Here is a 25193-nt window from a genome sequence, read left to right as displayed (position 1 = left end):
ACTGTGTGACCCTGAGCAAACAATCAACCTCTCTGAGCCTCAGTTTTCTCATCTAACAAATAGGGATGATGATATCCGTCCTGCGTTTCTTGAGCACTTTATAGAAAATGAAAATAAAAAAGCACTGCTATTGGGGCACCTGGGTGGCTCAGATGGTTGAGCATCTGCCTTCGGCTCAGGTCATGATCCCAGGGTCCTGGGATCAAGCCCCACGTCAGGCTCCCGGCTCAGTGCAGAGTCTGCTTCTCCCTTTCCTCTGCCATTCCCTCCGCTTGTGCTCTCTGGCTCTATCTCTCTGTCAAATAGATAAATAAAATCTTAAAAAAAAAAAAAAAGCACTGCTATTATCAAAACTGGGCATATTCACGCATTCTTATGCCAGCTCATGAGACAGTAGAACCTGCATATTGATTACATTTGAATTGCATTACCTAAAAACCTCTGCTTATAGCTTTTGTCTAACTAAATAATAAGAGTTACTGGCTAATAAATACTAATCGCTACCCATGCAGTAATCCTTATGACAGCCTTAAGATGGGTATGACTAGCAACATTTTTTTTAAGATTTTTTTTTTTAAGTAATCTCTCTGTACCCAACATGGGGTTCGAACTAACAACCCCAAGATCAAGAGTTGCATGCTGTACCGACTGAGCCAGCCACGCGCCACTGATTAGCAACATTTTAAAGATGGGGATACAGAAGTTAAGAAAAGGTCAAGCAGCTTGCCCAAGGCCACACAGTGAGAAGGCAGTGAAGTCAACATTTGAACTCGGTTATGTCTGACTGTAAAATCCTCATTCTTCATTATTCTATACTACCCTGTAAGAAATGTGAAAGCAGGGACCATGCCTTATAAAAATCCATCCATCTATTTATCTACCTATCCATGCTTCCATTCATTCTACATCTGTGTGTGTCTACTGGTCCTTCCTTCTATCTATCCAGTGACTCGCCCCTCCCTCCTCCCTCCTTCCCTCACACCAGCCATGCAGCCATTTATCCATTCAGCTATCCATCCACCCTGCCTCTTTTTCCCTCCTTATTCTTCCATTCAATTTTCTATCTTGTCATCCATTTATTTATGCAACATTTACAAAGTAGCTAGGAGGTACAAAGCATTTCTTTGAGCAATTCTTTGAAGCAGTTACAACAGTGCTTTACATACAGCAGGTGCTTAATAAACATTTAAAAAATTAATTTCAACAAATAATTATTGCCAAAAGATCATTTTGAGGCTTGTATTGCTTCTTCTCCCACCAAAATTTTCATCATTCTAACTTACAGATTAATTCAGGAAATGTACTGGTGAGGCAGAACATTGGTTATGTAATACATTGCTTATGAAAGAGATATTTAACTGGCTAATTGATACACAGCAGACTCCGATTTCATTATTAGCAAAATATATGACCTCTGTTATAACCATACCTCCTATCTCGATGATGCTCGCTCTGAAAAGAAGTCCGAGAAGCTACAGAAGAAAGAATAAACTGCTATAATACAAAATCAGTACATTCAATAAAGGTTTATATTTTTATAGGGTACGTTATGGGAAAAAATTAGCTTACACTTGAAATCATAGAGGATGTTATGAATTTTAACATCCTTAAGCAGAAAAGCAAATCAAATTCATCTTTTTATATGGCATAAAATTAGTTCCAGTTACATATTTGAATTGCATAAGAAAACACAGATTTCAAAAATTCCCCAAAGCACATTCCATGGTTCTGAAAATAATTTGAAGAATGAAAAGAGAAAAGAAAAAAACTATTAAATACAAATTGCCTGGTAAGAGCATTACAACAATGACATGAAATTACAATGGGCAGAAAAAATTTTAAATAACTATTTTAATCCATATGACTGCACTTTTGTGATGTTTGTTTACAACTCTATTGTAAAGAAAGTGAAAGGGGTCCAATTTTCATCTATTTTCTCATTTTTCTGGACTCTTATAACCTTTGAATTGTTTTATTACTTAAATTCAAAAGACAGTAATAAATGCAAAAACTGTTCACTACACTTTTATAAACATGTTTATAGCACATATTACTGTATATGCAGCACTGACTTTTCCTTTTAGCCTCAAACTCAAAAAGCTAGATGGTTCAGACTTTTTCCAAATTTATTTTTAAATTAAATCAAGTCTTAATCATATGATCTGGAAAATGTCACATTTGGTGTCACATATTACACATACGTGTAATGGAGAATATTATTCCTATTTTCAAGAAGCACATTCTAACAGTTCCTTTAAGAAAATCTTCAAGTACTATACTGTAAAGATACGCACACAAAGGGGAATTTGTTTCAGATATAAACTATTTCTGCCAGTCGCCTTCATCTCTCTTTAGTACTCTACTTTTTCAATTCTCCTGACTTGAAAAGGCTGACAGTATGAATCTTTTCTTTCTTTCCTCCTATTAACTTCGGGTCCTCTCTGAACATGGACGGTGCCAAAGCTGGGATGCAGGGGTGGAGGTGGGAGGTGGGAATGAAATCTAGGCTGGAGTTGGAGCTGCGACAGCTGAACCTATGCTGGGCTGGTCTATCAGGAGTCCTACATTCGTATCATTAGCCGATTTTTATCGAGAGCTAAACCAAGCTGAGGTGCATTTTGTCTCCTAGAATAAAAGAGGACAGAGAGGCTCAAGCTCTGAGTGGCATATCTGATTTGTACGAATGGTTGCACGAAGTCAGAAAGAGGCTCAGCAAGTGCGCTACAATCACGTCACCACCATCACGACAGCCGATTAGAATCAGCAGACACAACACTATTAAGAAGATATCATGTCATTGTCACAAACATACCTCTTCCACGGGGCATTTTTGCTGTGCACTATTCATGAGTGCTAAGGGAAAAAAAGAAGGGGTTATAGAAGAGGAAAGGGAGGGAAAAAAAGAGTGAACCAGTTGCCTATGCTTTAAAAGGAATTCAGGAACAACACTGATCTGCCATGCCGCTGTTTTTTTCCCCCACCGGCACACTTGGAGGGAAAAGGAAAGTTGATGCACCACAGTTTCAGAGAGTAAAGAAATAGGTTGCGGCAAGGAGACATCTGTACAGACCAGGACATTCACCCACGTAACCCCAGTAAAAACAAATCTACCTATAGTTTTTAACAACATTGCAAAAAAAAAAAAAAAAAAAAAAAACCCAAAACCAAAAAACAAACAAACAAAAATCCTAAAAACCATTTTGCAAAATCAATTTGCTGCTTCAATAGGGATTAATTTTAAAGTATGAATACAGTACTCAAAGGGGAATCCAGTAGTCAATTTACGTTCTCTTAAATCTTTTCACTTGATTCTGCCCCTTCACACCAGAAGTGGTTAGTAACAGGAGCACCCTGGTTAGCAGAGGGGTACTCCCACTCTGGAGGCAGCAGAACAAGGGAGAGGTCTCCCAGCCTTACTTGTGAATCTCCTCCACGTCCTTTGAGAATCACTGCTTTTCTGTCTCCTGCTTTGAATTTCTTTTTCCTTCACATTCACTCATCTATGAAATCTCTTTTGTCCCAATCCTTACAGAATGACCAGCTCTTTTTGTCAGTGTTGAACAAGTTTAGTGGCTAGAAATACGTTAGACTTTCATACAGCATTTCACACTGTTCCGGCTAATTTCTCAACTATCCACTTCGTCTCACTCTCACTTTCCCAGATCAAACAGATGTGGTGTAGCTGTTGCCCGGACGATCGAATTTGCCACCGATGCTCATACAGACCAACATGTTCCTTTTAACCCCTGCCACAAATCGCTAGCTAGTCTTTGTGCATTTTGGATTAAGGCCCCAGTTAAAAGTTATCCTATCATTCCACAGAATTATTTTCAAACTTGTCTAGTTTATATGGTTAAATTCTAAGTACAAAATAAATTCACATTCAGCTGTTTACGAAAGACTGAGATCTGGATTTGCAATATTAGCACTACGAAAGAATCCTCCTGAACTCCAACAGGATCATGAGCACGGAAGGACGCTCCGGGACCATCCTACTTCAACCTTAGAGATGGGGAGGATGGGACACAGAGAAGTTAAATGAATTATCCCAGGTCACATAGCCTACTACGGGAAGGGCTGGGACCCTTTGTTCCTTGAGGCGGTTTAACAACTCATGGAGCCAGGAGAGCTGGATGCTACTCCTGGTTCTAAGTAATTCAAAATCATTGATTAAATGATGATCAGATGAAATAAACACACAGAAGGGTTATAATATTATAAGCATCATTGCTATAGTACCACCTTGCCAATGAAAATCACAATAAAAAAATAACATTTCCTTGAGACTGGGTATGATTTAGACGTGTTTGACATTATAACAAGAACATCTGTAGAGTTGAAAGCTCAATGACGTTGTAGTCAGGCAGCTTAGATTAAAATCTCAGATTTACCTCGTGAAGCCATTTCACCTTCTGAGACTCAGTGACGCTACCATCGGTAAAATGGGGTTAACATCTACCGTGCAGAGCATTGTCTTATAATGTATGTGAGCAGTTCCTGACTCACAGCAGGCAATGAATCTGAATTTCACAGAAACATTTCCTCTTAAAAAGTTAATGACAGGAAAAGCATGAAATTCCAGATATATCCAATTATAATACCTTCAAAACTTTTACCCATAATATTTAGGGCTCACAAGAATGACGGCAAAAAGAAGAACCTCAGGGCTTGACTGGAACCAGTATCATTATGGAAGAATTTAAAATAGAACCAGTAAAGGAATATTGCTTTTAAAATGTGATGAAGTCTTTCTCCTTGCTGGAGAAAGATGACTAAGTACAGGATAGTAAAACAGACATTTCACTGGGTTGGGTAGGCCAAAAATTGTTTACAACTTTTTCTTACAGAATGGGCAAAAAGGCAAAAGAGAAGGAGAGGACACAATTATTCTCCATTCTGTATTTACATGGTATCACATGAGGATGCTTGACCTTCTTGCCTGAACATCCAGGAATAATACAACTAGCAAATATTTCTTTGAGTATATGCAAAGTAACTGATAAATAAGAATTAAAAGACGACTTAGAGTCTTTTTTTTTTAAAGACACCACAAAGCAAGTTTTCCCGTTGTTTCATCTCCTTCCTCTCTGCTAGGGCCCTATTTCACCCAATTCCCCTTTTTATGCACTAGTCTGATCTCTCCGTGAATTCCTTCCCCATTGCCTACAAGTGTCTCCAAGGTTCCTCATCCTGAACAGTCATGTTCAAATCTCCTCTGTGTGATACTCGCCCTTCCTTCTTCTGTTCACCACCAAATGTCATAGAAGAGTAGCCTACCCCAGCTGTCCCGACTTCCACATATTCCATTCATTATTCAAATTGAAGTGCGGCTTCCAATGTCAGTGTTCTACTGAAACTGCTCTCCCAGAGGTCACCACTGGCCTCCTAAGGGCCACATACGATGACCTAGTCTCAGCCATCTTTGGCTTGTTCTTGCTGCAGCATTAAGAGCTATTTGTGGTTCACTTATCTTTTAAAAAACCTCCCCTCCCTTAACCTCTAAGGTACAGTTGTCTCCTGGTTGGTTTTTTTTTTGTTTTTTTTTTTTCCTGATCATTACTTTTCAGCCTTCTTTTTTTTTCCCCCCACTCCATTTTGGCTGCCTTCTCCCAAAGCCTTGCATGGTATAGGGACCTCAAGGTAAAAGCAAGATCCATCCTAGAGGATCTATGGGAAGTCAAGTACAAATTACAGTCCCCAACAGAGAGGTCCGAAAATCCAAGAAGAAGGCAGCAGACAGGACTCAGTCTCTCCTCCTTAGCAGGGAAGAATTTTTTGGGGTCATTCACCTTTTGCCCTACAGCACCCTAAAGGCAGAACTTGGGCTCAGGCATCAGTATTTCCCAAAATTCTGTCCTTTGTCTTCTTCTCTGGCCTCTATGTTTTCTCTTTAAGGGTTTAGCTACTCCTGGGTTTTGCCTATAACTTTGACAACCCCAAATTATATCTCCAGCAAAAAATGCTTGCCTAAATTCCAGGCCCTAATTTTCTTTTTATATTTTCTGTGTCCCATCTTGTCCACACACCACCCTGCCCTCAAAGGGCTCTAAGGCATGATTTTTCCATTTTCATAACTAAATTCCCTTCAACACATACTGTGGCACTCCCATATCTTTATAAATTAACCACTAACAAAAATAAAATGTGGGAAATGTGGAATATCCTTCTGTATTGCCACCTTACAAAATTTTCACTGCAATGGTTCAAACGCATGCTCTTCACAATCTGTGGATATCCTAAATGTATACTAAATGCTACAAATTATGTTCCTAAAAATAGGATACATTCTTCTCAGGGTGGGGACCTCAGCTCAAATAATGCAAAGAACATCTAAAATCCCTCCTTTATCGGAAACCTCATTTCAAATGGAGCTGAGAGGCTGGCAGGGGGAACTCTAACGCTCCTGCTGGCAGGGGGGAACTCTTAAGGCTCTACCACTTACCGCCAATTGCAAATCCAACAGGAAGAGATGGAGCTCAGCAGATAGTTCGTCGCTATGCCTTCAGGAAGAAGAAAGGCTTTCCTTCTCCCCCAGCAAAATCCCAGCCAATGAGAGACTGTCACAACTCAGCCAGTGAGAAGCCACTGTATTTTGAACTCCCCAGTTTACTCCAATGGGCTTTTTCTTTGTAACAGTCTTCCCAACTCCCCCCTTTTCTTACTAAAAGAATGTTCCTCTCTTTTGTTCTGCAGACTTGCCTATGGTTTTGCTGTAGCTTGCTTGTTCCACATTGCAATTCTCGAACAAATCCATTTGCTTGGGTTAAAAAAAAAAAAACAAACCCTCCTTATTTTTGTTTAAAACAGGTCATCCATGTTCTGTTTAGTTTCCCTAACACTAAAGGGAACTTTGCAGAGACTTTTGTTAAAAACAATGTTAAAATTCTACACCAAGAGCAAGTTTTAACCAAGAGGCTTCGTAAAGCTTTATCCAAGAGGTAAGGTTGAAAGAATGAATGCACCATTTTGGAGAGAATTCTACCATGGGCCAATCTCCACAGGCATTTATACAGTTAAATAAAAACACAATAGAAACAAACGAATCAAAAAGGACAGGGTTTAACATTTTTTTACACCCATCAGATGTCTCTACCTACAGAAAATGGTAAATTTATTTTAGATCATAAAAACTGACCAGATAATCCACATTTTTAAAAACAGTTTAGTTCTGTAAAAGAAAAATATTATTCTGAGGAACGGGCTTATCAATAAATGAAAGTTGAAAAGAAAGTTGAAAAACTAAATGCTTGTCTGAAATGGTTTAGTACTCCTGAGGAGAAAAGAGAAGCTACTTTTGTTGGATTCTCTGTAAGAGTCATCAAATATAATCACTTGCTGGAAACCTAAACCATCATTTAAAATATCACAGAGGAAATACAGAGCAGGAAAAAACAAACTTACATCTCTTGATAACCGCTCTAATGGATGACAAGGGTCCTTGGCTAGAAAAAGAAAGAAAGAAAACATTACTGTATTTCTTAATCCTTTTGAACAAGAATCTTTCATAATGCCAGGTCATTTCTGGGACTCAATATGGTACCAAGCAGCAACTCTGACATATTAGTTACTGCTTATCCTCCTTACAAAACATAAATTTAAAGAAAGTTTTTAAATTGCCTTTGATATAAAATGTTTTATGGGAAATGAGAAGGCTGGGGAAGTATATGTGCAGTGTAAATAAAAATATGCCTTAAAATTGCTTTCATAGCTACCTATATACTGCATCTTCCAGTGATATTTTAGCGCTTGAAATCAAGCAGCAATTACATGGTAATCAAAAGAATTCTGACCCCCTATATCTCTTTTGTGTTTGACATGGGATTTCCTGTCTTCTCACATCAGATCAAAATAGATCATTTTTATAGTTAATTTGACCTAAGGACTAACAGCATTTCTTCCTAAGATTAGAACTTAAAACACCACCACCTAAAAATGAAAGTCCTGTGGTTCCTTTGAGTTTTGTTCAATGGCTGGTTGGTCCTGGGTGTCTCTGACTATGTGACCTTGGGCAAGTCACAGAAATGCTTCTGAGCCTCTGTTCACTCACTGGTCAAACCATTAGCTGCAAAGGTTTATAAGCACCAGTTTATAAGGCTATTTGTTTTGTTAGTCTTTATTCAAACCAGTTAGACTAATTGTTTTTGGAATCATTTAAAAAAAATATACAAACCTAAAACTTTAATGATATGATTTTTTTAGGAAAAAAAAGCCTTGTTGTTTATAAAATTTTTCACTTTTTTTCCTGAATGCTCTTAAAATTTATACTTATTTTTGATCTTATTAAATTTATGCTTGTGGTAATCTATATAAATCATCTTGCTGTTTCTTAGGTAGAGAAGATAAAACTTTGGGAAGATGCAGTAACAGATCAGTTCGTTTTATGGGAGGGACACTTTAAGAATATACTATTCTGCCAGACCAAACAAAAACAACATTACAGGAGGTCTCCAAGGTCATGAGACTAGGACTGTAATATAAAAACAAGTGTTTTCAGCAATACTGATTTTATGGTATCTTTAAAAAAATTCAAGTATAATTAACAGTTATAGTATCAGGTGCAGAACATAATGATACCACAATTCTATACATTACTCAGTGCTCATCACAGTAAATGTACTCTTCAGCCCCTTCACCTACTTCATTCAACCTCTCACCCACTTCCCTTCTGGCAGCCACCAGTTTGTTCTCTGTATTTTAAGAATCTCGTTTTTTTTGTTTATCTCTTACTCGTTTGTTTTGTTTCTTAAGTTCTCCATGAGTGAAATCATACAGTATTTGTCTTTGTCTGACTGACTTATTTCACTTAGCATAATACCCTCTAGATCCATCCATGTTGGTTGGATAAGCAATGCTCAGTTTTATTTATTTATTTTTTAGTAATCTCTACACTCAACGTGGGGCTCAAACTCACAACTCTGACATCAAGAGTTGCATGCTCTTCTGACTGAGCCAGCCAGGTGCCCCAGCAATGTTGTTATTTTTTTTTTTTAACGATTTTACTTATTTATTTGACAAAGACACAGAGAGAGGGGGAACAAAAGCAGGGGGGGTGGGAGAGGGAGAAGCAGGCTTCCCGCAGAGCAGGGAGCCCGATGCGGAGCTCGATCCCAGGACCGTGGGATCACCACCCGAGCCGAGGGCAGAAGCTTTAATGACTGAGTCACCCAGGCGCCCCGTTATTATTATTTTTATTTTTTTTAATTTTATTTATTTTAGAGAGCGAAGGAGAGATAGCACATGTAGAGGGAGAAAGAGAGTATCAAGCAGACTCCATGCTGAGCACGGAGCCTGATGTAGGGCTTGAACACATGACTCTGAGATCATGACCTGAGCCAAAACCAAGAGTCAAATGCTTAACCGACTATACCACCTGGGTGCCCCCCAGCAATGCTCATTTTTAAAAACAGTTATTGGGGCACCTGGGTGGCTCAGTCAGTTAAGCGTCTGCCTTCGGCTCAGGTCATGATCTCAGGGTCCTGGGAGTGAGCCCCACATCTGGCTTCCCACTCAGCGAGGAGTTTGTTTCTCCCTCTCCCTCAGCTCTTCCCCTCTGCTCATACTCTCTCTCTCTCCTCTCAAACAAATAAATAAAATCTAAAAAAAAATAAAAAAATAAAAACAGTTCTTGAAGGCTTTCCATAATCAAATACTTTGAAAAAATTAGTGTAAGGTCATGTAGAAGAGTAACAGAACTAAAATGCAAAAGGTTGACTAAAGATTGTAGGAGAAACTTCTGGGTGCAAAAGTGGAGAGACTCTGCATGTTAATATTGTGTCTGTTGATTCAAGTATAGCAATTAATAGGGCACCTGGGTGGCTCAGATGGTTAAGCATCTGCCTTCGGCTCAGGTCATGATCCCAGGGTCCTGGAATTGAGTCCCACCATCAGGCTCCTTGCTCAGCAGGGAATCTGCTTCTCCCTCTCCCTCTCCCCCTGCTTGTTCTCTCTCTGTCTCTCTCGCAAATGAATAAATGAAATCTTTAAAAAAAAAAAAAAGGTATAGCAATTAATAGAATCAAAATCAGTACTTACAGGCAGGGCCAAAAAAGCCACAATTTCATGCCTATGTCCAGGCAGAGCATACGGAATGTTACTGAATGTCTATTATATCCTTGCTCATTACCATTGATCTGGTGGGATGCTATTATTTAAATAATAATATAAGTATTACCATAAATATTACCATATTACCAAAGCCACTGTTACCGTTGTGAAGGAGGAACGTGAATTGATTGGGGTAGAACATGGGGGTGTCTGGGTTGAAATGTTCCCCTCCCAAAAAAGATACATTGAAATTCTAACCCCAGTACCTCAGAATGTGACCTTTTAATGGAAACAGGGTCGTTACAGATATAATTAGTTAAGATGAAGTACTACTGCAGTAGGGTGGTGCCCTAATCCAATATGACCAGTGTCCTTAGAAGAAAACCATGAGAAGAGAGACACAGAGGAAAGGGTCTAGATGACAATGAGGCGGAGACTGGAATTATGCAGCTGCGAGCTGAAGAACACCAAAGATTGTCCACAAACCACCAGAAGCTAGCAAGAGACAAGGAAGGATTCCCCTAGGATTTCAGAGGGAGCGTGGCCCTGATGACACCTTGCTTTCAGACCTAGAGCCTCCAGAGCTGTGAGACAATAAATTTCTGTTTTAGATGTGATCATTCATTGCATGTTACACTTCAATAGAAAGCTGGGTTGGAGGATGGGAGGGTGGTAGAAACCTTGGCACAAAACAGAATTCTCACTGAGGTCAGCCCAGGTTCTACAATTCTCAAGATTTACATCATCATGTTTAGGCTAGCTCTATAAACCAACCAGCCAACCAACCAAGCAACCAACCAGCCAACCAAGCAACCAAACAGGCAACCAACCAGCCAACCAACCAATCAGTATCTTATGTCTAAAACAGCATTTTCCTAACTCTAAAGTTTAAAGTTCTCCTTTCTAGGTTAAAAGGCTCTGTGGCAGGGAAAATAAAAAAGGAGGCAAATGATGACTCCTTTTTCTCCATCTGTATGCAGAGCAAAGGCTATAGGCGAAGGTTCCACTCTGTATTTTTTTTTTTAAGATTTTATATATTTGAGAGAGAGAAACAGAGACAGAGCATGAGCAGGGGGGGAGGAGGCCGAGGGTAGAGGGAGAAGCAGACTCCCCGCTGAGCAGGGAACCCAATGAGGGGCTCAATCCCGGACCCTGAGATCATGACCTGAGTCGAAGGCAGACGCTTAACCGACTGAGCCACCCAGACATCCCTCCATCTCTAGTCTTAAAAGAAGCCCTCATGGAAGTTCTCCCTTAGCATGAGCTCAGGTTCATGTCTTAGCTGGGAACCTCCAGGAAGGATGGCCACTGTGGTACAGTAGACATGGCCACAGACCACTGATCAGAGGAGGAAGCAGCAGAGCCTGGTGGTTCAGAGAGCTGGTTCTAAAATCTAAATGTTCATATGTACTCCCGGTGCCTCCACGTGCTAGCTGGTGTGATTTCGTGCAAATTATTTAGCTTCTCTTCTCATTCTCTCATGTGTAAAATCGGGAATAACTTAACTCCGTCATGAGGTCGTCGTGAAGAGTAAGAGGGAAAATCCATTAAAGCATCTTACACTGGGCCTGGAAAAAAGTGCGTGTTCAATAACACACTACTGTTATCGCAGCTTTATCACTGTTGATGTTTGTAATCTTTAGGGACATCACAAAGCATCTGACAACACAGAAAACCCTTGACAGGTTCTCACGTTGGGGTGTGATATCACACAGAAGGCCTAACCATTTATGTTTGGGTTTTTTTTTTAAAGATTTTATTTATTTATTTGACAGAGAGAGACAGCGAGAGCAGGAACACACAAGCAGGGGGAGTGGGAGAGGGAGAAACAGGGTTCCCGCTGAGCAGGGAGCCCGATGTGGGACCCTGCAATCATAACCTGAGCCGAAGGCAGCCGCTTAACGACTGAACCACCCAGGCGCCCTAACCATTTATGTTTTTAAAAGATTTTTTTTTTTTTTTTTTGAGATTTACTTTGCTCTCCTCTGGTTTCTGCTGTTCCAATGAAGCCTGAGCCTAAGCCACTTGGCAAAACAAAGGACTGCCAAAGTGCATCTTCACTCCATTCTACACGTATAAACCTATGTCCTGGCCCTCAGCAGAGTTGATCTGGAGCTTCTGCCTTCTGCTCTTCAAGTACTGCTGCCCTTTGCTCTTAAGGGACAGATAAAAACCACTCCTGCCACATGACAAAGACCCTTCTAAGAGGGAAATGAAGGGTTACGTACAGGACACAGCTTTCAGATTCTGAGGAGAAGAACCGAAAGCTGAGGTCAAGAAAGAAAAGTGTCAGGTCTAATTCCTGATGACTTATCTTCCTCCAGGACTCTGGGGGAGCTCCCTGGCTGTTCAGAGTCCCCTTCTATCCTTTTTTCCCACACTTTTACAGTAAGCCCTTTTAGGCTGTGTTTTGGGTCACTGTCTACTACTGCGTTTACACATAGCCTTAGTGTTAAGGTGTTTTTAAGACAGAAAATTGCAGTCAGGAAATGACAGACGTTGGCGGGGATGCGGAGAAAGGGGAACCCTCCTACACTGTTGGTGGGAATGCAAGCTGGTGCAACCACTCTGGAAAACAGTGTGGAGGTTCCTCAAACAGTTGAAAATAGAGCTACCCTACGATCCAGCAATTGCACTACTGGGTATTTACCCCAAAGATACAAATGTAGGGACCCGAAGCAGTACGTGCACCCCAGTGTTTATAGCAGCAATGTCCACAATAGCCAAACTGTGGAAAGACCCAAGATGTCCATCGACAGATGAATGGATAAAGAAGAAGTGGTATATATACACAATGGAATATTATGCAGCCATCAAAAGGAATGAGATCTTGCCATTTGCAACGACGTGGATGAAACTGGAGGGTGTTATGCTGAGCGAAATAAGTCAATCGGAGAAAGACATGTATCATATGACCTCACTGATATGAGGAATTCTTAATCTCAGGAAACAAACTGAGGGTTGCTGGAGTAGGGGTGGGGTGGGAGGGATGGGGTGGCTGGGTGATAGACATTGGGGAGGGTATGTGCTATGGTGAGCGCTGTGAATTGTGCAAGACTGTTGAATCACAGATCTGTACCTATGAAACAAATAATGCAATATATGTTAAGAAAAAAAAAGAAGAAGAAGAAGATAGCAGGAGGGGAAGAATGAAGGGGGGTAAATCGGAGGGGGAGACGAACCATGAGAGATGATGGACTCTGAAAAACAAACTGAGGGTTCTAGAGGGGAGAGGGGTGGGGGGATGGGTTAGCCTGGTGATGGGTATTAAAGAGGGCACATTCTGCGTGGAGCACTGGGTGTTATGCACAAACAATGAATCATGGAAAACTATATCAAGAACTAATGATGTAATGTATGGTGATTAACATAACAATAAAAAATTTTTAGGGCGCCTGGGTGGCTCAGTTGGTTAAGCAACTGCCTTCGGCTCAGGTCATGATCCCGGAGTCCCGGGATCGAGTCCCGCGTCGGGCTCCCTGCTCAGCGGGGGGTCTGCTTCTCCCTCTGACCCTCTTCCCTCTCGTGCTCTCTCTCTCTCTCTCAAATAAATAAATAAAATCTTTAAAAAAAATTTTTTTTAAAAGAAAGAAAATTGCATCTTAACAGAGTTTAACCTAACGAAACCAATTTCTAATAAGATTTGAGCAATGAAGAGGATGATGAAAACTGCTTACTCTTAACATATGCCAAACACAAGATCTTTTTTACAAATGAAGAAAATAAGGTGTAGAGGTTAGGTATTCTGTCTGCAGTCACATAGCTGGTAAGTGGCAGAACCAGATGTGAATTTACTACCATCTCATTACAGTCCAGAAGATTCATGCTTGAGTGGATGGGTAAAAGTTTCTAGATGCTTTACAAAGTTTAATATGTAGGCAAATATCCTCAAGCATAAAGCTAATCCAAAAAATTTCACATTGGAGTCACCTCCAGACGCTGCAGATACAGGAGAAAGCAAAATAAAAGTTCCTAGGTATGGGGGGAGCGCTAGGAGCTGCTGTGGCACGCGGGGAGTTGAGAGCAGTTTGTGAAAAGGGAATTTCAAGCAGTAGTGATGGCAGTTGGAGGGGGATCTCGGATGATAGATCTGACTTCCAGCATTCCCAAACCTCTGCTTCCAGTTGGGAACAAACCTTTAATTTGGTACCCATTGAACCTGCTTGAGCGTGTTGGATTTGAAGAAGTCATTGTCATTACAACCAGGGATGTCCAAAAGGCTCTATCTGCAGAATTCAAAATGAAAATGAAGCTAGATATTGTGTGTATTCCTAATGAAGCTGACAAGGGGACTGCAGATTCTCTTCGCCAAATACATCCAAAACTTAAGACAGATGTACTAGTCCTGAGCTGTGATCTGATAACAGATGTTGCCTTACATGAAGTTGTGCACCTGTTCAGAGCTCATGATGCATCACTTGCCATGTTAATGAGAAAAGGCCAAGATGGCTTAGAACAAGTTCCAGGTCAAAAGGTGGGGAAAAAAACCAGTGGAGCAGCGTGACTTCATTGGAGTGGACAGCACAGGAAAGAAGCTGCTCTTCATGGCTAATGAAGTGGACTTGGATGAAGAGCTGGTCATTAAGGGATCCATCCTGCAGAAGTAAGCCCTAGGGTTTTTCTTTCTGGCAATTCTCCTTGTCTTAAAACAAAGTAAAACCACACAGTGGATGGGAAAGGGGGAATGAAAATTAGATTATACTGTGTGAAATTGGAAAAAAAAGAAGAAAAAGTTCCTAGGTATGATGTTTTGATATTGTCAAAAACAACAAAGCAAACCATAATGGTCATTCTTAATCTCACCTAAGAAAATCCAATTGGATCATGTTTTATCTATCATAATGAAAGTCTAAAAAAATATTTATTTATAAACATTTTATTTATTTGTCAGAGAGAGAGAGAGAGAGCACAAGCAGGGGGAGAGGCACGCAGAGGGAGAGGGGGAAGCAGGCTTCCCGCTGAGCAGGGAGCCCAACGTGGGGCTTGATCCCAGGACCCCAGGATCATGACTTGAGCCGAAGGCAGACGCTTAACCGACTGAGCCACCCAGGCGTCCCCTAAAAAATATTTATACAACTTTCAAAGCAATATCTTATTTCCAAGCTTTAAATAATTTCCCCTGCCCCCTCTCTCTGGTGAGGAAAACTGTTTCCACAAACCAGAACATGAAGTTACTGGATTTGGCTAAGTTTGGCACACAAATCAGAACAATACCCGCAAGTGCCCATCATCATTATCACACCTGGTTTTGGAGTTCTTTCTCTGTGCAGAGGCAACTGAATATATGGTTAAAAATACATTCTTTGTAAAAACACTCAAAGCCATGGGCACATTATTAAAGTACTAGTCAGTAAAGTCATTTGCTTAACAAAGAGTTAAGCTAATGTGTTCTAGAGGTGAGCCCTCATCAAGCTGATAAACCTGCCAGTGAACATAAGGTTTATCTCTTTGTGCCATCTTCTCCAAAGGCTCTCAACATTTGGATTGATTCACCTCCATTTCCTAGCAGAAAGGTTTAATCAGATTTGTGTAATTTTTGCAGACTGGAAGAGGTATTGTTTCATCCATTCTCATACAACCAATGCTTATTATATATATAATATGTAATATTGTATATCCATACATCCCTACAGATGTACATACATACAAGACACTAGGAATGCCTTGAAAGCATAGACTCTGCTCTCAGTGAGAAAGACAAATATTGCAACCGCCTTTCTATTAATAGTATGTAGGGGTAGTATGTAGGATGTAAAGAAGGTATGTATCACACTCCATCCTGGGGTCTTAGGGCAAGGCTTCCAAAACGTGACATGTGTATTGACAGAGACTGAAGAGTGTGTAGGAGAAAAGGTTCTGAATAGGGAGTGACAGGCAGCATGTGCAACAAAAGACTAGGAGCAAGGGGGACAGCTGAACATGGTTTGAGCACAGCATATAAGGAAGCCATGGTAAGACATAAAAAGGGTCTGGAATTCAAATGCCATGCCAAAGTGAGAACATGCTATAAAGGTAAGTGCTGATGCCAGGCATCACCAGCCAGGTTAAACACTAAGAATCTACGGGTCAAGGATATGACAGCAAAGTGTCTCAAAAGCAAGTAAGAATTTATCGGGGCCATCTCCTCAGAACAAGCATTGTTGACCATAGATGGTCTGTATGTACCAATCATGGTCTTCGTAGCATGCCTGCCTTTAAAAAAGCATTAATGAATAAACCCTGGAGTGCCAGTATTCTGTATTAAAACTGTGGGCTGATCCACATTTTTAGAACTAAATACATTGATGATAGGACTGACGCACTAATATTTGATGAGATAAATAATGAGTGGAGGTGGGGAAGATAAAGGTGAGCAAGAGGAGGTTTCTGGAAGTGCCAGGAAGGCAATGGAGAAGTCTGGGGTGTCTTATTTATGCATGCGATTATTCATCTATGGACCTCTCACTATGTAGCTGGCATTATACCACAAACGGGAGACACCAATATGAATATACAACCTCTGCCCTCAAGAAGAATGCAGTCATGTTGATAAGATCAAAATAAAAGATTAAAAAATGTGAAAAAAATGTTACACAAGGTATTGTAAGAGGTTAGAAGAGGGGTGTCTAACTTTAGCTCTAGGAGAGTTGAAGAAAACAGAGCTGATGCTTGAATAGAGCTAATCCAAGTTCTCATCCTTACCACTACTGACATCTGTTAAAGATGAGGGGTTGTCCTATTTATGACAGGATGATCGGCAGCACCCCTGGCCTCTACCTACTGGATACCAAAAGCATACTTTCTCCCACCCCCTGCCAGCTGTGACAACCCAAAATGTCTCCAGACATTGCCAAATGTCCTCTGGGCAGGTACTGGGCCAGGGAGAATCACCCTCACTTGAGAACCACTAAGTTAATGGCAACAAAACAGAGCGATAGGATTTATATGGATGCAAAAGAAGCTGACTTTGCCATTTCTGGTTGCCAAGTTGATGGTGGCAGTAGTGGGATAAAATTGGGGGCTCGATGTGAAAGAACAGGACAAAGGCAATGAGGAGACAAGAAAAAAGTAAAAGGAATTTCTAGCACCAAGAACAGTTTTAGAAAAGTGGTACTCTGCTGATACCAGGTCAAAAAATGAGTCTTTCTCTGATGGAACATTTTTTCATTCTATGGAAAGAAAAAAAAAAAAAACCCTTTCTAAGTCAGGTGTTTATAAATCAAGGATTGCCTACACTTAAAAAAAATGATAGTTATTTCAGGACTACAATAAGCAAAACTTCTTGACTTGTTCCATTTCAAAAAACAAAACCCCCAAAACCCAAAACACCTTCTATGTACTTTTATGAACAAAGCCTTGGGCCCACCCTGATTTACTTCTCAAAACAGAAAGCAATAATGTTATATCATGACAAATACTGTGTTTTCATCTTGTGTATCAGTCCAACTTTTATCATCCTATGTTACCTGGTGGAATAAGGTAATATTACGTAATGGGAGAAGAAAGTATGAGTTAGTAAATAATATTGTGCTACTGAGACAAATATAGAGCTATAATGCCATTTTAATAATGCCTAAATTAATATCATCATCATAATACGTAGAGCCATATCTGATAAACTGTAGGGAATGGAAAAGAATAGTGTATTACTTTTTTTTTTTTTTAAGATTTTATTCATTTATTTGACAGAGAGCACAAGTAGGCAGAGTGGTAGACAGAGGGGGAGGGAGAAGCAGGCTCCCTGCTGAGCAGAGAGCCCGATGTGGGGCTCGATCCCAGGACACTGGGATCATTACCTGAGCCAAAGGCAGACGCTTAATGACTGAGCCACCCAGGTGCCCAAGAATAGTATATTACTTGAAACTAATGAACGCAATTACGCATTAATTCTAAAACTCTGATGAACCTCCATAGTTTAAAGTTTGGGTATATAACAAGGGGGTGAATTCCTTCTTAAGAATTAGAGAATAAAGATGAGTAAAGAAAAATAATTGAGATCCAGCCAAATGGTTTTTGCTAAAGCTAAAAACTATTAACAAAACTACAAAATATTTCTGTTAATACTCTGAAAGCTTTAGGAAAAAAGTTATAGGAGTTCTGATTTCACTTTTTTAATCACCATTGACAGCTCAATTATAGTAATTAAGATCTATAATACAACATCAAATTACACTGGGAATTTTTCTACTTAATCTTTTTCAAAGTAAATCATATCTGTGACCTTTACACAGTTCCAGAACAAATAAAGCCAATACATATTTAAATGAGGTTTCATTAACACACCCTACCCATTATAAATTTGTAAAATGAGGGTTTTTTTGTCTTTTTTTAAAGATTTATTTAGGGACATCTGGGTGGCTCAGTTGGTTAAGTGTGTGCCTTCAGCTCAGGTCATGATCCTGGGGTCCTGGAATTGAGTCCCACGTCAGGTTCCTTGCTCAGCAGGGAGTTGCTTCTCCCTCTGCCTGCCGCTCCCCCTGCTTGTGCTCTCTCTCTCTCTGACAAATAAATAAATCTTAAAAAAATATTTATTTATTTCAGAGAGAAAGACAGAGAGAGCAAGCAGAGGGAGAGGGAGACAAACACACCCCCCACTGAGCAGGGAGCCCAATGTGGAGCTCGATCCCAGGACCCTGAGATTATGACCTGAACCAAAATCAAGAGTCAGATGCTTAACGAACTGAGCCATCCAGGTGCCCCTGTAAAATGAGTTCTATTAACAGTCATATCTGTGAGCATAAAGAATATGGAGGAGGACAGGTAGAGAAAAAGCAAATAGGATGCATGATGTACCTACTGGGGCATCACGACTGCAGTGGGAAGAATAAAGAATTTGAAGCCAGCCAGATACCTGCTTTCATATTTCCAACTTACTTATTTGCTGGAACTGTTTTCTTTGTTTTCTTTCTAATGTCTATCTTGTGACTTGTTACTAAGATTGAATGAAAAAAAAAAAAAAAACCCCACATAAAATATACAGCACAGTGCTTGGCACATATTAGAGTCTCAAAAAATGTTACTTGTATTTCCTACTCTATTTTCCAATACACAATTTTGTCTAGTCCATAATTATGAGGCTGGAATTTCGGGGGCTATCCTGCCAACATCAGTTGAGTGACCCTATAGTTATCATGACCTTATAAATTCAAATAATTGATCATTTGCATTTCAGTTGCAATTATTATTCACTACTTACAACCCTTCTGAGATTCACAATGCATACTTCTCATATACCAAATCTCCTACCAAGCCGAAGCAATAACAAAGCCAAGAGAACAAAATAGACTGACAAGCTTTTGTGATCACTGTATTATCCCTACTAAGAACACAGATCTCTATGCCTTTCCAGCACCCTTTCCATGATGTTTTTCACAAAATGGACATGGTGATCAGTAGCTCTAAAGAGTTTCATATTTCTTTAGCTCTATTAAACAAACAAACAAAAAAAACCCACAAGCGTTCAAAGATCCTGGAAGAGGCTTTCAACTCTACTATTAATAACTACAGTATATTTAAAATTAGAACATGTCGCCCTGTCCTTCCCATTTTTTGTTTTCTCTGGGTTTTTTTCCCCTACACACGAATGTCTTGACTTCTCTACTCATTAGACTGCCAACTTCTCTACTCATTTTTATAGTGCAAGTCAGTGGAACTGTATCATGTGCTCACCGAACTCCTGTGAACTCAATACTACTCACAGAGAGAAATAAACATAATTTGAATAGTACAGGCAATCCCACCTACAACTTACTTAATAAGCAAATCCCCCCCCCAAATAATTTTGCTGCTGGTTTTGTTCTGCCGGTCTTTATTCCCAGTTACATCTTCTTGTATGCTCACTTTGCTAAGAGTGTCTGGGTCTAATATTTAACAACAGGTATTCTTCATACAAAATGTCACCTTGATGAACATCTGGTACTCAAGAGAAGGAAAACTGGCCAGGTATGCCTTAAGAAATGGTACATTATTTTTTTTAAAGATTTTATTTATTTTTGGGATGCCTGGGTGGCTCAGTTGGTTAAGCATCTGCCTTTGGCTCAGGTCATGATCCCAGGGTCCTGGGATCAAGCCCCACATCGAGCTCCCTGCTTGGTAGGGAGCCTGCTTCTCCTTCTCCCTCTACTGTTCCCCCTGCTTGTGCTCTCTTGCTCTCTCTGTCAAATAAATAAATAAAATCTTTTTTATTTATTTAATTAGAGAGACAGTGAGAGAACACACGAGCCAGGGGAAGGGGAAGAGGGAGTGGGAGAGGGAGAAGCAGACTCCCCGCTCAGCAGGGAGCCCGATGTGGGGCTCAATCCCAGGAGCTTGGGATCATAACCTGAGCCACCCAGGAGCCCCAAGAAATGGTACATTAGACTCCAACATGGCACCTAACTTGGCAACAAACACTGTACTTCGAGTGTCAATTAAGAGAAATTTTGGGGGTCAATCTGCCTAATCACACATTTTCATTGTACTGTATCTTTAGAACCTGTCGGTTTATTATATTTAAACCTCTGGTAATTCCCAACTAATAAGCAGCACAAAATCTTCTCTGGTGTGCTAAATATCAAACCATGTATAATATATAATAACATACAGTGAGATTAATCAGAAAAAACTTATCTGAGTGGGTTATCTTATATGATGTAGAACACATACAACTAATTCTGAGAGGAGATACAGGGCATAATATTTACTCAGCACCTAAGAAAGGTGGTATTTACTGTAACATGGGGCAGCAGGATCTTTAACCTCGTCAAATGTGAACACAAAAAAGGCTGAAAACGATCTGAAGTGTGACTGTGTTCAATAAACATCTACTAAATAAACCAAGGAATTAATAACCAAAATTTATTTTTTCTAGGGTTATATATTTCCTCCACAGCCTACCTAAAGTGATCTGTAGAAAGAGTTTTAACAGAAAACCTAGAAAGACAAAAAGGGCTAAAATCTAATCCTCTCTTTTCTGGATATACAGCAATATAGTAGGATTAAATTTTATGATTAAAAGTTACTTGTTGGTAAAAGGCAAAAAAGGGATAGCATAGTATTTTGTTTTTTTAAGATTTCATTTATGTATTTGCTAGAGAAAGAGAGCACAAGCAGAGGGAGCGGCAGGCAGAGGGAGAAAGCAGGCTCCCCGCTAAGCAAGGAGCCTGATGAGGGACTCGATCCCAGGACCCTGGGATCATGACCTGAGCCGAAGGCAGATGCTTAACTAACTGAGCCACCCAGGCGTCCCAGGATAGCATAGTTCTTAAGGGGTATCCATTGTATGCCAGGAAAAAGTGAGGGGAATAAGAAAATATTAGACAGGGCGCCTGGGTGGCTCAGCTGGTTAAGTGACTGCCTTCGGCTCAGGTCATGATCCTGGAGTCCCGGGATCGAGTCCCACATCGGGCTCCCTGCTCAGCAGGGAGTCTGCTTCTCCCTCTGACCCTCTTCCCTCTCGTGCTCTCTATCTCTCATTCTCTCTCTAGTAAATAAATAAAATCTTTAAAAAAAAAAAAAAAAAGAGGGGCGCCTGGGTGGCTCAGTTGGTTAAGCAACTGCCTTCGGCTCAGGTCATGATCCTGGAGTCCCGGGATCAAGCCCCACATCGGGCTCCCTGCTCAGCAGGGAGTCTGCTTCTCCCTCTGACCCTCTTCCCTCTCGTGCTCTCTCTCTCTCATTCTCTCTCTGTCAAATAAATAAAATCTTAAAAAAAAATCTTTAAAAAAAAAAAGAAAATATTAGACAAATATAAGGCAGTTGAAGTTTGAAACATCCCAATTACATCCAGAGACTGATTTTTCAAATTTTGTCTTATTAGCTGGTTATTTCTGTATTTTTGACCAAAACACAAGCATTCACTTAACTGTTAAGAGTAAATATTCAATTTTCAGGAAATCTAATGCTTATGCTATTCCAGGTATTATGCTAAGTACCAAAGAAACAAGATCAACTAGGACATGGACCCTGCCCATAAGATGCTCATAGTTTAGTCAGAAGCCTACAGACAAGAGAAGAGGTTATGATCTGCTTGTGTTCAGTTTTTCTTAAAATTAGGACTTTCATATACTTTTTACTTTGTATCAGAAGTATTCCGGTGTATTATTTCCTCCACTAGACTACAAAGTCCTTCTCAAGCAATGCACATATCGGAATGGTGTTAAAACTAAAATTAGGGGCGCCTGGGTGGCTCAGATGGTTGAGCGTCTGCCTTCGGCTCGGGTCGTGATCCCGGGGTCCTGGGATCGAGCCCCGCATCGGGCTCCCTGCTTGGCGGGGAACCTGCTTCTCCCTCTCCCTCTACTGTTCCCCCTGCTTGTGCTCTCTCGCTCTCTCTATCAAATAAATAAATAAAATCTTTAAAAAAAAAAAAACTTAAATTAAAAAAATAAATAACTACGGCAAATTTTTTAAATTATAAATTTTTAAAGTCCTCTCGGCATGTTCAGATTCTATGCCATGTAATATTTTAGATCATATGTAAAGAACAAGTCTTCCTAAAACAACTGACTCATCCAATTATACCCTATTTAACAAAGACTTTTAAAGAATGTAAAGAGAAGTTCTTAAAAAAAAAAAGAGAGACTAGAAAACCCATACCCTTCTCTAAAACCTGTCATCCTGGTTTCCAAAACTACATGCATCAGAGCTTCTACCTAAAAAGGTTGGCACATCCCTCTGGACACTTCTTTATGGACATTCAAGGAAAACCTGGTATAAAGTCCTGTGACAGACATGAGACTGGCATGGGACCTTACCTGGCAAGAGAAATCAGAACATGGAAAGTTTGGCAGAAACCCAAAGAGTCACTAGGTCATATAACAGAAGGAAAAATTAAAAGCCGATTTCCCTACATCACAGTCCATATATGGAGTCCTAACACCTGTATAATAGAAAGAAACATCAAGTAAAAAAAACCCCTGTCCAAAGATGAAAGAATGCTCAAGGAGAAAAGAAGGGGAAAAATTTCTCAAAACCTACTAGTTTATCACCTACCTGGAAACACCTGCTTTATGGTGTTTGTTTTTTACTAAATAAATATTTATATATATATATAGGTTCCCATCAAAACATATAATCTACTTTTGTCTTCCCTTGGTTCTATGATGCAAAATAATAGAGGACAGTGGGATGTGGAAAGTGGTAAGGACACCGCCTCCCACACTTGCTGCTGTGAACTCAGAGGCGTAGCTGGTAACACTCTCGATGTGAGAGTTACGGAGAAGAGCTCTTAACTCTTGTATTTCTGGCTATCACTTTTAGTTATCTTTTTACTTCCTTTTTTTAAGATTTTATTAATTTGACAGAGAGAGACACAGCGAGCGAGGGAACACAAGCAGGGGGAGTGGGAGAGGGAGAAGCGGGCTTCCCGCCGAGCAGGACCCTGGGACCCTGACCTGAGCCGAAGGCAGACGCTTAAAGACTGACCCAGCCAGGCGCCCCAATCTTTTTACTTTCTTAACGCATGAACAAATCTAATACTTTAAAAATAACCTGAAATTAACTATTCTTTTAGGGACATTGAAAGTCAAAGGAATATATATATATATATGTAAGAAAATGACAATATCCGATTAATAAATTATTTTAATTTTAGGTCATACACGAAAGGATAGGAAGGAGGGAAAGATGAAAAGTGGAACTGGATTCCATATACAACCTGATAAGCCCATCAAAGTAAAAGTGGGTGAATTATTTAGTGGAGATACAATTAGCATAGACCAATATTTTTGGGTTTTGTTTTGACATCATTCCTGACCCATTTTAAATCATTCAGTATTGAAACCTAGAAGATATTAACTGCATAGAACAAGTGCCTGGTATTTCTTGATGATGTGGCTATCAAAATCAGCACTAAAACTCAAAAGTTCCAGAAGCAGCTCATATTTGGAGCTCAGTTAGCAACAAAATATGTTAAAAACAAAGTGGTGTGTGCATGCATATGAATATTTGGAAAGATGTCTTAACCTTAGCATTCCAGTAAGACCAAATTCGTCTTAATTAAAATTCAGCATCTTATGGGCAGGGTCCATGTCCCAGTATAATATTCTCTTAAAAAAATAAAACCTTACTATTAATAGAAACATATGAAAAATCAGAGGGTTTAGTAGAAGGCAGCAGAGAAATAAAAAAGGTGAGAAACATGATTTTGTGTTTCTCCATTCTTTATGGGATTAAAATAACACTGCCTCAAGGGATGATAGCTTGCTACTTTTCACTGCAAAAACAAATACATATTTTAAGCATCTGAAACTGATCAAAATATTAATTAAGTGATGCTTCCAACAAGTTAGAAAGAAATTAGGTCAGTCTGAAACCCTGACTTTAAAAATCTAAAAAAGGTATTACTTCTAAAATGTTAGTTCTATTTTTATTTAAAATATCGAGGCAGATAGTTGTTTAAATGTTATTAATAAGAATAATAAATTATTTAGGTTATAGGATGCTACGAGATTTTTCTACACTAATAATTTTTTTAAGTATCTTTTAAAGGAGAGTGCCATAGCCACCCATTTCTCACCTTTATAATCTCTTGATCAAAGATATTAAGTTGGCTAAGCCCTTTCTTTTGCCCTTTGTAAAATGCATTACATTTCTATCTTTTCACCAAATCTTAGTAATATCTAATAAAGCAGAACAGATTTAATCAACGGTGGAGGAAACAATGAAGCAATAAACACATACAAAACAGCAAAACCTAATCAATATAATTTCATATACTAAAGGCCTTAAGAAAGCCTTCATTTTACTAATAAAAACAATTTTTCAAAGTTTTTATTCAAATTCCAGTTAGTTAATCTACAGTGTAATATTAGTTTCAGGCATACAATATAGTGATTCACACTTTCATACATCACCCAGTGCTCATCACAAGTGCATTCCTTAATCCCCATCATCTATTTCAGCCAGCTCCCCACCCACCTCCCCTCTGGTAACCATCAGTGTGTTCTCCGTAGTTAAGAGTCTGTTTCTTGGTTTGCCTCTCTCTCTTTGTTTTTCCCCCTTGCTAGTTTGTTTCCTTTCTTTCTTCAATTCCAGGTATGAATGAAATCATAATATATTTGTCTTTCTCTGACTGACTTACTGAACCTAGCATAATACTCTTTGTCTCCATCCATTTCATTGCAAATGGCAAGATTTCATTTTTTATGTTTGAGTAATATTCCACGGCATGTATACGCCACATCTTCTTT

The 25193-nt window shown here is 39.6% G+C and overlaps 1 protein-coding gene and 1 pseudogene across 1 annotated transcript in view; one reads left to right on the top strand and one right to left on the bottom strand.

Moving 5' to 3' along the window:
* SH3D19 (SH3 domain containing 19) overlaps positions 1-8832 on the bottom strand; it is a 53544-nt gene extending 44712 nt beyond the window's left edge. The window contains exons 1-3 of the mRNA XM_088021329.1: positions 8816-8832; positions 7402-7442; positions 1430-1472 (exon numbers count right to left, since the gene is read on the bottom strand). Of these exons, the coding sequence (XP_087877455.1) occupies positions 1430-1472; positions 7402-7442; positions 8816-8832 (101 nt within the window). The remainder of the gene's footprint in view (positions 1-1429; positions 1473-7401; positions 7443-8815) is intronic.
* Positions 8833-14101: 5269 nt separating this feature from the next.
* LOC148164855 (translation initiation factor eIF2B subunit gamma pseudogene) lies at positions 14102-14548 on the top strand (annotated as a pseudogene).
* The last annotated feature ends 10645 nt before the right edge of the window (positions 14549-25193 follow it).

Source organism: Eumetopias jubatus, unplaced genomic scaffold (assembly GCF_037043125.1).
Source record: "Eumetopias jubatus isolate StellerSeaLion01/CBP00866 unplaced genomic scaffold, mEumJub1_p1.0 scaffold_2, whole genome shotgun sequence".
NCBI classification, from domain to species: domain Eukaryota; kingdom Metazoa; phylum Chordata; class Mammalia; order Carnivora; family Otariidae; genus Eumetopias; species Eumetopias jubatus.
The sequence above is the reverse complement of the archived record's forward strand: the minus strand, read 5'-3'. Positions and strand labels throughout refer to the sequence as shown.